Consider the following 13,089-nt stretch of genomic DNA (forward strand, 5'->3'; position numbering starts at 1 on the left):
AACAAAACGGTGTGTACTTCATTGTTTGAAAATAATATATGCGCATACTGAACACGCTAAGTGTGTTGTGTTCGCGTGTTGTGTTCCCTTGTCACATTTGTCATTTGGAGGCAATCCAACACGAGGAATGCGGCTATAGCCCTGTCTGCCCCCTCCCCTCTGCGACGAAGATCTTGAATAACTCTCCTAAAAGAGATGTCTGCGATTTTTGAGATTTCCAAAAGAGAAACGATAATTTTAAACCAGCCAAAACTTTTCTAAACAACAACTGAAGGCAGCAAAGCAGATATTACCCTGATAAATTAACTTTGACAGAGCCTCAACAGAGCAAGTTCGCCGGCTCTTTCGCTGTGCGGGTACTTGTGGGGTTTTCACCATCCTGTTATGTCATGCTTACTAGCTCAGATAGTCTAAAGAGAGCTTAAAGGCAATCTACGACTGTTACGTATTTTCTTACTTTTCGCGCGTATTTTTAGCCTTCACGCTTTGTTTGTCATCTAAAATTTCAACCCCTGTCCAATCGGAATGATAGAAGCAAATAAATTTAATTGTATACCTCAGATTTTCCAGACTTTGCCGGTTTGATGCCAAGACATTTAACATGGCAGCCATGTGGCAAGTACCTTGCAGTGATAACTCTTCGACGTTGGGTTGTCGAGCGAAGAGCTTTGCCACTCACAGATGTGACATTGCTACAGTCACTAATGTCCAAATATTTCAAATCGCGACATGAAAGTGATTTCAACACCTAAAAAAAAGACAGACAACGCAATCAAAAGGCAGGGCCAAGACAGTTTACAGATTCGAGATTCGAATTATCACAAGATGGTGTCACCTTGTGACCAGACGTTAATAAGGGGAGGAGGGAGGGGAAGGCGTGTGATGTTCTATGCTATATTTCATGGCGAATAAAGTGACCTGATCGAGAGACGAAAGAAACAAAAATGAACAAGATATAATAGAAGTAATCAAAGATTATTAGAGAGCGTTCGATGCCTTAAGTTCAAATTACTTTCAATTTCATTTATATTCATGCCTGAACTATTGACAAATTTTAACGTCTGCTCTACTGCAGTTTGGCGTTGCCGTTGTTTATATCCGCACTTTTCCTGGTATAAAATAAGGATATTTAAGTCTAGCGTGAATTAATTTCCCGTGGAATTTCCTTGTTTTATTGCTAGCAAGTAAAGCGATTTTTATATACTGCAATTGTTTCGACTGTGATCGCGGGTCTGTTGCATGACAGCTTCACTGAGTTTCCGTAAAATTTATATAACTTATATAATAACAGATAGGCTATTTACATGAAACCTCCATAATGCAAAACATTTTCCTTTTTACCAGTAATATTCACAGTGTGGAAAAAAACTTTTTTCGGTAGAATTATGTATTTTTCTGTGAGCAGTGTTCCAAGCTTCCTATATCTTAACAAAAAGATATATTAAAAGTAATCAAAGATTATTAGAAAGCCTTTAGACCACAGGCAACCACAAACGAATGCAATTTTAGGCTTAACTCAAAAACTCCCGTTTGGTACTAACCTCATCGTTAACAGCTTGATTAAGGGCAGCAAGTCCCACCATTTCCAGACTGCATCTATTGTGTAAAAATTCCCGGAGTAGTTTGGGGGATGTCAGTCGCTCGCAATAACCAAGGTTAATACCGATCAGCCCCATCGGAATGAATTCGCAGAGTTCTTCTCCACTTATATACGTACAATAAATGTCCAGGCTTACCAGTCGGACCATATCCTTCAACGGTGCAAAGTTACTTACTTTGACACAGAATCTAAGGCTCACAAAATTTCACGTGGGTGATGTTAGACCACATGCCTTTGTTAGGAATGTAGGTCATCCTCGTCTCGAACATCGGAAGTCAAGAAGCGTAAATGGCCTTTTTAGTAGAAACCAAAATTTTGTAAAATGTTCTGCATGTTAAAGACACATTCACAAGATCCGAAGTTGAAAGTATGTCACTTCGAATAAAGCCAGAAGGCAAACATGGGGCAAGCGGTCAATTGTCGACATCTTTAACTACAATGTTAAAACTTTGCCGATTAAACCCGTATTAGCGGTCGGAATGACTGTATGGCCGATTATTTAAGGTTGACCGCTTAGGTCAAGACAAAAGAAAAAAACCCTTATGACCCCTTCAAGGTTGACCGCGGTGACCACTTAATAAAGGTAACACAAAGAAAAATAAGAGGAAATAGAGACTTAATTCGACAATTAACCGTTTTATACAGGGTGACTGCCGCTTTAAAGGCATAAGTCGCCCTTGGGCAAAGGTTCCATCCTCGGGAATTTCCAGTTTCGCTTTCAAATAAGAGTTGTCATAATTCAAATTCTGCGACCTACTTTTCTTTGAGTGACATAGCGCTAGGATTTATATCTTTTGAACAAAAAACAAATTAGCTAAATGCCGACACACTTTTGCTGAAAAGGGTTTCCTGTAACCCAAGGCGAAATTCCAGGATTGTGCGATACACTCCTATACGCAAAATATCCGCTCAAAGCTGGCAAACTCCGGTTTCAGTGACTGGTGAGGTACCAACGCCACCTCAATTGACATCAATTAAATCAAATATTTTTCGTCGTCAGGGGGTTTAAAATATACATCTTCGGAATCCAGATTTCCTTTTAGCACATTAAGCTTACTTTAAACGGAAATTTTTGAGCTGATTACTTTTTTCTTGCACGGGAAAATAACCGAGATTGCATCGGTCTGTTACTCTTTCGATGATTGTGATTACCGCGACCCTTTGTCACTTTACTTCTCTTTTTTTCACCCCACAAAGTTTCCAACCTCTTTTCTTTGCCACACCTAAGCCGTACTGCCTCTCTGATGTTTTTGCCGGTTTTCCGATAAACTCTAGGAAAATTCCTGGATAAATTCAAAACTAGAAAAGTTAGGGTGCAACTTGCAAAAGTGTCTCGTTGACAGATTTTGACCGCAAAACTTTGCCAAGTGCGATCAATTCCCATATGTGAGAAAAGTCTTTATGCTGTTTGCCAACAAATAATAATTCTTTGTTCTGCGAACTGAAAAACTCACTCGCGATCACGTTTGGTCCATAATCTAAAACCAACCTCGCTGAACAACTGCTGTTCTGCTCGCCTGTTTTTCTCAGGTAAGAAAAATTTTCTTTTCAACTTCTTTGATCACGCAACGGTGATCCTACCCCATAATACGAAACCTAAAGGTTTTGTAGCTGGAAATCTCTCCCATGGAGAACACAGACCCGTAAAGAACTTTGTAACAGCCTGGAATACGATACATCGTACTATTACCTTTTATGAAGAGAAGATTTCTGTTGGTTACGAGCAACGACTAGTGCGACAACAAAATGGTTCAAGGGGTTAATATATTGATTTAGCCAAGCCTATTACTTTAATTCTTAAAATAAGAAAATAACATTATAACTGAATAGTTAAATCGCGAACTTTTCAAAGCTCATCTTATGTTGAATACTGTAAAGAGTTTGATTGACGGCAGCACAGCAATCTAAGTTTCAGTTAATTACATTGTCCGCATGTTGTCATTAGCCGTTTGAATTTCCACGAGTATTCTAAGCGTTGTTCGGGTATCCTCGCTGATGATATTTCAGATGATCTGCAGGATCCTTGAAAGAAATGAATCAGTGGTACACAGTCACTCCTTTAATGTGCTACAATCTCTGACAAAAGTCTTTGAAACACTTCCAACCCTTCCCGCTTCCTGCCCATTGCAATGTTGCTTAACACAATCTAAGTGAGATTCAATGTTGATTTACCGCACCAACACCGCAAGGTACGAGGGGGACGTTAGTCCTACTTGAGAACTGTGTTCCAACACTTTTTCACAGATTGTGGATTCTCTATCTACGGATGCTTAAGGGCCTATTTACACGGTACGTCAGAGTTCCTCGCATGCGACAATCTTACTAAAGGCCAACTACACGACTTATTTCGTGTAAATCAAACCAAAAACTCGCGATCGCTTACGACTTTCACATGCGACACAAAAAATGTCGTAGGCTTTTAAAACATTTTCTAAAACGCTGCGACAATCGTAACCGAATTCGACAGAAATTACTTAATTGTCACAAATTTCTAGGGGAAAGGGAGGAAGGCGAAGTTTTCTTGTGTCAAAATGTCGACAAGACACAATCGAGTACAAAATTGAGACAACTTTTTAAAATAGCCGTCATTAGGACCATTTTATAACGGATACCAGACAAAATGGCATTTAGAATTATACGCGATTTTTGCAGGGAGTAAATAAAATGTCGTGCGCGTGTAAATGGTCCTAGCCTGTCTTAAGGTTACTTCTCATCTTCAGGCCGAAAAGATCGATTTTTCTCTTACTAGACTAAACTGAATTCAAACTTTCAACCTAACGTTACTATTTACAAAAATTCTGAAATCTTGAAAAGCTCCCGAGTTATTAAGAAAAACGTATTTTCAAAAAAAAGTTGATAAATCAGGAAGGTGTCATAATCTTGGTAAGTGCAAGTTATGCAGTAAATAACATTGGCGTAGGTACACGTAAAGTGATCAATGATCTTAATGGATCTTTTGGGTCCCGAAATTTTCTCTACGTTATGAATGAAAGGACGAGTTTTGCATCGTGAGCGAGCGCATTTAATTTTGCTGCATAACTTGCACTTATTGCAATAAGTTATAAATCGGCGAAACAGGAAGACGACTGGGTGACCGATTCCGAGAACACCTTCGCGATGTGGAAAGAAATGACAAGGACGCATCCAAACCAGTCGCTAGAAACTTTAATCTTCCTTATCATTCTAAACAGCATATGGCAGTTTGCGGCCTTTCCTTACATCTAGGCAGTTCGGAAAGCCGCAAAACACTAGAACAAAAATTTATATTCCAAATCGGCACCCTTAATCCCCACGGAATCAACGAGCGCTTTTCATTCAACTAATTTATTCCTGAAGATTTTAGATATATGAAAATTCACATATTTGCACTGCGGTGGAGAGATGAAATTAAGAGATCCTCGCAGCTAAGAACACTACTGAAACGAGTAGTTGTAAATAGGACCTGAAAAAAAAATTCAGGTCCGTACGGGATTTGAACCCGTGACCTCTGCGATACCGGTGCAGCGCTCTACCAATTGAGCTAACAAGCCAACTGGGAGCTGGTCAATGAATTGGGTCCAAATAAACATCCAAGTGAATGAAGATTTTAGATATATGAAAATTCACATATTTGCACTGCGGTGGAGAGATGAAATTAGGAGATCCTCGCAGCTAAGAACACTACTGAAACGAGTAATTTATTCCTGTTTTCTCGTCACCATATTCCCACCAATGGCGTAGCTCCGTTTTCTACATATAAATCCACACACAACGCACAATTCCTCTAATCGCTCTGACGAAGGGCTAACGCTCGAAACGTCAGCTTTTTTACCCTTTACGGTGGCCAATTTACGTTTTCAACCCAGTTGTTAACACTAAATTACCTGCTATACTCTCCCACCGACGCAGCACCACAGTTTCTTTAGAAACTTACCCCTTTATTCATTTGTCATAATCTTGAACCTGAGCGAATCCCTTGGGGAAATTTTAGCGGCAACCGCTCATGTTGAGGCTCGATTTTCATGTTATTTCCATATTTTGTTTACATCGTGCACTTTACAAAATTCACGCATGGAAGGTCTTTGTTTATGGAAATATATTTTCTTTCGTGAAAGCGACTGGTACTGGCGGAGCTCCACGCTGGCGTCCAGACTTCGATCTAAGAAGTCGCCATCAGACCAGAATTTTCCTTAAGTGATGTGAAAACGAGGTTTCCTTTTCTTTACGGAAGTACCAGCCTTGTTACAAAGACATTAACAATTGCCTCGAATCGCAATTTTTAAAGCTGTATGTCGATTCGTTGTCTTGCTCCTCAGTGCATTTTGCGGTTTTTCCATTTTTGCCGCGGGTTTTTTCTTTGCCTCTGACAATTTTGCTCATATGTTTGTCGTCTTCCTCAACGCTCCACTCAGCGATCGAGATAAGCAAAAAATGAAACGTGTCTGCAATGGATTACGTTTCCCGGTTAATCTTGATCATCGTCATTGACGCCAGGAGGTTCCGTTGTCCTATTTGTTTGCGGTTTCATGAGGCGAGATAATCTCCTAGCGAGACGCGAGTTGTTTGCGAACCTTTGAGAGAATCTCGCATTTGATTTTCGGAGGAATGTAACCTCTTTGAGCGAATTTATGGGGTATACAAATTTGACCGATTTTCATCAAATTTCGCCAAAACATCTTAGGAACAATTTCCTAACGTCAGACGGAAGTGTCTTGGAAAGTTTTGATATTTGAAATATTTATCCCGTGGCTTCCATTTACGCAACACGATTCGTACATTTTAGTTATTCCAACTTTAGATGTTGATATCTAAACAACCAATCAGAATATCAAAAAAGCCTACTACACTTTTGTTGACTGACGCCTTGTAAATAGGACTGTGCAGCCAATTGGCTCGTGCTGCAGCATCCCATACTCGATAAATTCAATAGAAGACCCTTCGGACGTTTCACGCCTTACCGGATACTGACACTTCCTTAAGGGAAAAGTTGCTTGTAGTCTATTTTTATCGTAAACTACATTTATGAAGCTTTCTTCTGATATATAGTTTGCTAGGATTTTAGTGTAACTAGCGCGCGAACGAATTTTTCCCGAAGAACACCCGCGAAGGGAAGTAACCTTAAGCTTAGCGCATGCGATTAAGTCGTACCGTATATATCGGCCCTAAAAACGAAAAATATACGTGACTTTTATGACATGACTCCCTTCCATCTTATTTGGACTGCAACAACATTGTGTTTGTCTGTGATTTTCTCATTTATATTTTTATTCTAGTCGTTGTCACAAGTGTAGAGGGTTTGGCCACGTACGTGCCGAAAGCCCGACAAGACGCGGCCCGGTTGTGCCCCACCATCAGCAAGAAAAGCAAGCGGCAGATCAAGCAAAGGAAGTGATAGAGAATAACTATCATTTTCGCGCCTCTCTTGACAATGTAAGATTTCACTAATAAGTTTAGTGAGTTATCTTACATTGCCAAGAGGTTAATTTTATATTTTAATATTAATAATCAATTTTTAAAAAACGTACACGTGAAAGGCTCGCACAAGCAAAATCATTTTTCCGACAAATACCTCTATTTAAGTTATCCTATTTAAAAATTTCAACCTATATATCTATGTCACTCAGTAATTCCTCTTTTCTTCGAATATTAGAAATCATGATCTCTTGGAAAATTACGTTATCAGTGTTATAAATTTAATGTATATTGTTTCTTTTTATTTTTATTTTTTAGTGAGCTTAATGATCTTGTTTACTCTGATCTTGGACAGCCACATTAGTACGTCAACGTGATCGGAAGACATTAAATATTTGGAAGAGAAACTTAAAACTTGTCCGTTTCTTACATAGATTTTTCTTTTGTTAAGCCCTACTAAGTGACTCTTGATATCATGTCAAGTTCTCCATTGGTTCCACAAGTAAACAGACAGTACGTTGGGACGATAGTAGTTCATCCCAAGTCACCAAGGGCTTCTTTTGCACTGAACCCTTCAATTATTCTGTTACAATGTTTTATCTGACCGTGAATAGTACCCGTGGGCCTCTACGTAAATATTCACTTTGCTTATAACGCAAAGATAAATCAATAGTTTGCCGTAAATATCTGCACATGCATCTGTGTATACAGCGACTTCTGGGAAAATTTCTCATTGCCTGAAAACATTTTTAACGCTAAATTGACTTTAATTCCAAGGGTGTGAGGAATATGTAGACCCTTTTCAACAATCAGAACATCACAGTGGTGAAACATAACACCAAAACTTGCAGACCGATAAACTGATATTTTATAGGGAAGGCTACATTCTCTTTTCCAGCAAAATAATCTCCTCAAACTCAGTGATATATGTCGAATAATCCCCCGGCTTTGTGCAGGGGATCCTACAATGTACCGGCTAAAAATTATTGACTTCACCTGAGGGTAACCTTTCATTAAATGTAAAAATTCTCGAAAAACGAAATAAATTCTGACAATTTACCTAGAAAGTAGAATATATCCCAACATGCCAAATCCAATCTTCACCCCAATTTTCCATTTTCTCAATCAACTCTAGAAACACGGGGTTAATTGTTGACAATTCTTCATACAAGTGGATAGTATCATAACTTTTCCATATCCAATCTTTACCCCGATTTGTTCAATTAACTTTAGAAAAACGGAGTATATCGTGACAATTCGAGTGGTTAATTCGAGTGGTTAATATTTCCAAGCTCCTGTTTAGGGTAATCACATGATATATGATTGGTCCACGGTTATGTCCATAGCGTGATGCTTGTTCTACTTGATGTAGCGATGGAATTTTAAGACGTAATTTAAACATTCCCCCTTAAATGATGGTTACATTTTGGAGCCTAGGCGCTTTACGTTGACAAAGAAAAGTACCTTGAATATGATGTATAGCAGGGTCGCATGATATCTATTTATCTATCTGTCTGTATGTCTATTTATCTATCTGTCTGTCTGTCTATCTGTATATCTATCTGTTTAGCAATCTATATATCAATCTATACATATATCTGTCTATCTCTCTATCTTTCCATCTATCAATCTTTCTTTATTTCACTCTAATTATTTATCTATTTATCTTTCTATCTATCAATCTGTCCATATGTCTATCTATCTGACTATCAATCTATCTTTCTATCTATCAATCTCTATATATGTAATGTAACGATTTATCTATCTGTATACGTTTACCTAGATAATGGTATTATTGAAATGTTATTCGACCATGAATGATCGGAAATCCTGTTGCAGAAAACGCTTCTGAATAAGAGAGAAAGGATTTGCTGTGTGAACTTGAATTGATGAAACAACTTAAACCTCATCCTTACGTTATCAAACTTTTGGGATGCGTTACCAAGTCTGGTAAATACTGAAAAGTTTATTATCAGCTATGGTTACCGTCAAAAAAATTTAGATTTTAAGGAATAGATAAGTTCGTTTTTCTTGGTATGTTGGTGTTTAGCTTAAGATGTCTTTCCTCTTAATTTATATAGTATATCGTAATATTCGATTTGGCGCCCAGGGCGCTTATTTAATTTTGGTAGGCAACAGGAGGGTGCTTATTAGAAACAGGGCGAAGAACCAAGCAAACGACTGGTATCTTCGGGTAAAAGTAGACTACGAGTACTCCGTCCTTTTTCGGCAAAGTAAAAAAAAAATTAGTGGAAACAAAATTAACACAGGAGGTGATGGGTACAAAAGTAGAGACCCTACTTTTCGTGTGCCTCACACCCAGAGGTCCGCGTGGCCCTCTTTGTTTTGGTTAAAGTAACTGTCTTGAAATCAATTCATAGGATGTCACTCGTAGGGTACCTTATTTACTCGATTGAGCACCGCGGCGTTTATTACGTTTTTATTGATTTTGAGGAGGTCTTTGTTGGTATAGTTCATTTAATTCACCCCATCATTCAGTACCCATTATTTCCATCTCTGTTAACTTCTGAGAAAATCGGCTAACCGACGCTTAAAGCTTAGGCGTATTCTATTGTTGCGTGCACGTGTGGGGTCTCTATAGAGTTTATTTGACAGCAAAGAAGTAGTCACAGTTGTATACTGTCCGCTAAATAGCAGCGTATGTATAATCAATAGGTGAGATCTACGATCAGCAAAATTTACTGGTGGACCAAAAATGGGCCGACACCAAAACTGCGTGCTTAAGGTTTGCACACATGTTGCGGATATGAGCCGGTCAGTTGTGAATACTCTATGAGGGCGGGAATCTTTCCGGTAGTAGACCTTGAAGATAAACATGACCTGCTTTCGATATTTTACCCTTCCCAATTAATTTTCCAAGTTTAGAAACTTATGGCTACTTTGCTTCTAAAATAGACTTACAAGAATTGTGAATATTACCGAGTTATATTATAGCTGATATTTTATTTTCTTATAAACGTTGAATAATTGTCGTACTCCTCCAAGTGGCTGTGCCGTTTATTGGAGAGTGACGTTTATTGGTAATTTTGCTTCCATCTGCGGTAAATAATCAAGTATTTGTGGAACTTTGTCTCCCTAGAGCCACTGTTTGTGCTGATCGAATATGTTCCTTTTGGGGATCTGCTGGGTTACCTGAGAAAGACAATCGCTCTGACAAAGGGCTAACGCTCGAAACGTCAGCTTTTTTACCCTTTACGGTGGCTAATTTACGTTTTCAACCCAGTTGTTAACACTAAATTACCTGCTACACTCTCCCACCGACGCAGCACCACAGTTTCTTTAGAAACTTACCCCTTTATTACCTGAGAAAGAGCCGTGGATTGAATGATACTTATTACGGATATCAAACCACAAACAAATCTGACCTCACAACAGCTGATTAAATTTGCTAGGCAAATCGCTGATGGAATGTCTTATTTGTCATCGATACCGGTGAGTGATGTAATAAATCTTTGAATGACGTTCTCATAGAATAAGGCCTCATTTGTCACTCACTATACCTTACTTTTCATTAAATCGTGGACTCACTGCCCAGAATGTAATCCCATGTTAGCTGAGTCACCCCTAAGTCTCTCGTTTCGTTAAATGGTGCTTTCCGAAAGAAACGTTTTCTCTTTGTGTAAGGTTATTCATAGAGATCTTGCAGCTCGTAATGTGTTGGTTGGAGAGGAGGAAACATGCAAAGTGACGGACTTTGGAATGGCCAGAGATGTGCAGGAGGACAATATTTATGAAAGAAAAACCAGGGTATGAATGATTTTAAGAAATCATATAATGTTCTCGTAAGTCTTGGATTGTGTGGCTTAAGATGCCTCACTGGAGTGACTGCTTAAAGAAAAAAGCTCAGTAAATCATGTTCCGTTTTCCGCAACTTTAGTTTCAGCGTTGCCGCCATTGGGAGCATTAGTACTTTTTACGGAGTACGCTAACTCCTCGCATTTTTGCTTCTTATTCAGGGGCGTCTCCCTGTAAAATGGACTGCCATTGAGGCGTTGCTTTATGGAAAATATTCTACGAAGAGTGATGTGTAAGTACAAGGAAGACATGAACACTGCAGTTAAGCTCAATGAGAATGGTTTTGTATGACATTTTTTCAGGTCTGCAAAAAGTTATTTGGTTAATTTTGTATTTTGGTCTTTTTATTTTACTGGTGTTATCCTCATTTTTCATGGTTGGTGACCAGGGATCAACTCCTATGACCCTGTGCATGTTTCCCTCCCCACCCCATCCCCCCTTCCCTTTAACACCAAAGATGTTTTGATTAAATTTATTTTTGCAGGAAAGAAATTTTATTGCCTTAAATTTATCCCGTTTGTTTTACAGGTGGAGCTACGGAGTTCTCCTCTATGAGATTCTCACGATTGGTAAGTTACTAGGCAGATTGCCAGTCCAGACATTTTAGCCTCAGCAATTGGGGGGACACGAATTCATGAAGTAAGCATTGTGTACCAGTCTCTGTAGAATTGGCTTTTGGTCGTATCAAGTCGCTGGCCTTAGCCGGAAAAAAATTGTTTATGGAAATACATCTGTAGAGCTTTTCATTTTAGAATATACTAACATTACTTGCTCTATTCAGGTGGTTCACCGTATCCAAGGATGGATGGAAGAAAAATTGCAAACTTACTTCAAGAGGGATACAGAATGCCTAAACCACAACATGTGGATGATAAGTTGTATGATAATATCTTATTATTTTTTCTTGATGGCTTTTATCGTACATTAGTATTTGTATCGTTTTTTGTTCGAATTTGTTCGAATTTCATGTTCGCCTCAAGATAAAACCATCTTTACTTATTGAACCAGCCTAACGAAGGGAAATGAAAGAAGAAGTACACCATCATCAGTTGATTTCTTTTGTATAAATCTTTTGTCCTCTATTATAACAAGATGGAATTATAGGACCAAAATGGTTTTTGATGGGTCGAACCGTTTCTAATAAAACTTTCTTTTGACGTCCTTTTAGGTATGACTTTATGACAAAATGTTGGAAAGACGACCCTAACTTGAGACCATCTTTTGAGAAGTTGAGAAACAAACTCAAAGAAATGGAAAACCAGCACAATGTAGAATGGTAGAGTTTACAAACAGGCTCTCTGTGTTTTTTTTTCCCTTTCAAAGTTTGATTGTTAGAATCTATCACCCTCAACTTAACTTGATAACGGCGGCGCCATGAATGCTTGCAAGCGTAGTTTATGACTTCAATTTATTTCGCTTTTCGAGCAGTTTTCAATTGAGTTTCGAAAGTGCAAATCGAAAGTAAAAACTAAAACTAATCCCAGCTTGATCTCACGCGTTTTTCCACGCTTCAAGGAGGATGCTAGATCCTACTTTAAGTTCATCATCATGCGGTTAATGTTGATGTTAACCTTTGTTCTGATTGATAGTTGTGAATACTTTGGGTTTGGTTTTTCACGGGTTAGGCTTAGGGTTAGTTGGTTTTTCGATGATTAATCTAAGACTTCACTATCTAAAATTAATTGTAACAGCAATATGCTCTCTTTCTGGGTAAAAAAATGAAGGAACTCTCGAAAGCTTAATAGAGTATAGTATAATTTATACTCATTTTTCATATTTTTTTCGTATGCCTTTTTTTTTTCTTTTTTTTTTCAGTGGCTGATAAACTTAAAAAATTACGATGATCGACTCTACGTTAATGTTGACGATCTTGCCGTGTGAGCGAGTGATTTCTCATACAGGAAAGGACGGAGTAATGAATATTGCAGCCCTATGACATCATCTTCTATTTTCCTTATATATTTTGCTATTAAGCAACTTTTTAAAACAAGCTGTTTGACAGGAAAGCGAGGCAAAGTGCAGCTTTCTTATATTCTCACATATTTTTATACTTTTAGTCTTGGAAAGACAAACGATTTTGTAATAACAAGTTTAAAAGCTGCAACCTAAATTTCCTCCCCCCCCCCAGCGTTATAGATTTTTTTAATAAGTTTTTTACACAAAACATGTATTTTATTTTGCATCTGCTGTCCCTTTTGTTATATTTTGAAATTTATCGGATGAATCTGTTGTCTTAAAAAAACTCCTTTATTGATTAAGGTGGTCCAGAAGGGAAAAAAGTA

At 38.2% G+C, this 13,089-nt stretch overlaps 1 protein-coding gene across 1 annotated transcript in view; it reads left to right on the forward strand.

Moving 5' to 3' along the window:
* The window catches only part of LOC131795384 (proto-oncogene tyrosine-protein kinase receptor Ret-like), an 85,519-nt gene extending 72,783 nt beyond the window's left edge, over positions 1 to 12,736 (forward strand). The window contains exons 14-20 of the mRNA XM_066168898.1: positions 10,405 to 10,444; positions 10,637 to 10,759; positions 10,969 to 11,039; positions 11,336 to 11,376; positions 11,589 to 11,685; positions 11,976 to 12,075; positions 12,623 to 12,736. Of these exons, the coding sequence (XP_066024995.1) occupies positions 10,405 to 10,444; positions 10,637 to 10,759; positions 10,969 to 11,039; positions 11,336 to 11,376; positions 11,589 to 11,685; positions 11,976 to 12,075; positions 12,623 to 12,688 (538 nt within the window). The 3' untranslated portion in view covers positions 12,689 to 12,736. The remainder of the gene's footprint in view (positions 1 to 10,404; positions 10,445 to 10,636; positions 10,760 to 10,968; positions 11,040 to 11,335; positions 11,377 to 11,588; positions 11,686 to 11,975; positions 12,076 to 12,622) is intronic.
* Positions 12,737 to 13,089: the final 353 nt, after the last annotated feature.

The sequence above is a fragment of the Pocillopora verrucosa genome, chromosome 6, assembly GCF_036669915.1.
Source record: "Pocillopora verrucosa isolate sample1 chromosome 6, ASM3666991v2, whole genome shotgun sequence".
In the NCBI taxonomy this organism is placed as follows: domain Eukaryota; kingdom Metazoa; phylum Cnidaria; class Anthozoa; order Scleractinia; family Pocilloporidae; genus Pocillopora; species Pocillopora verrucosa.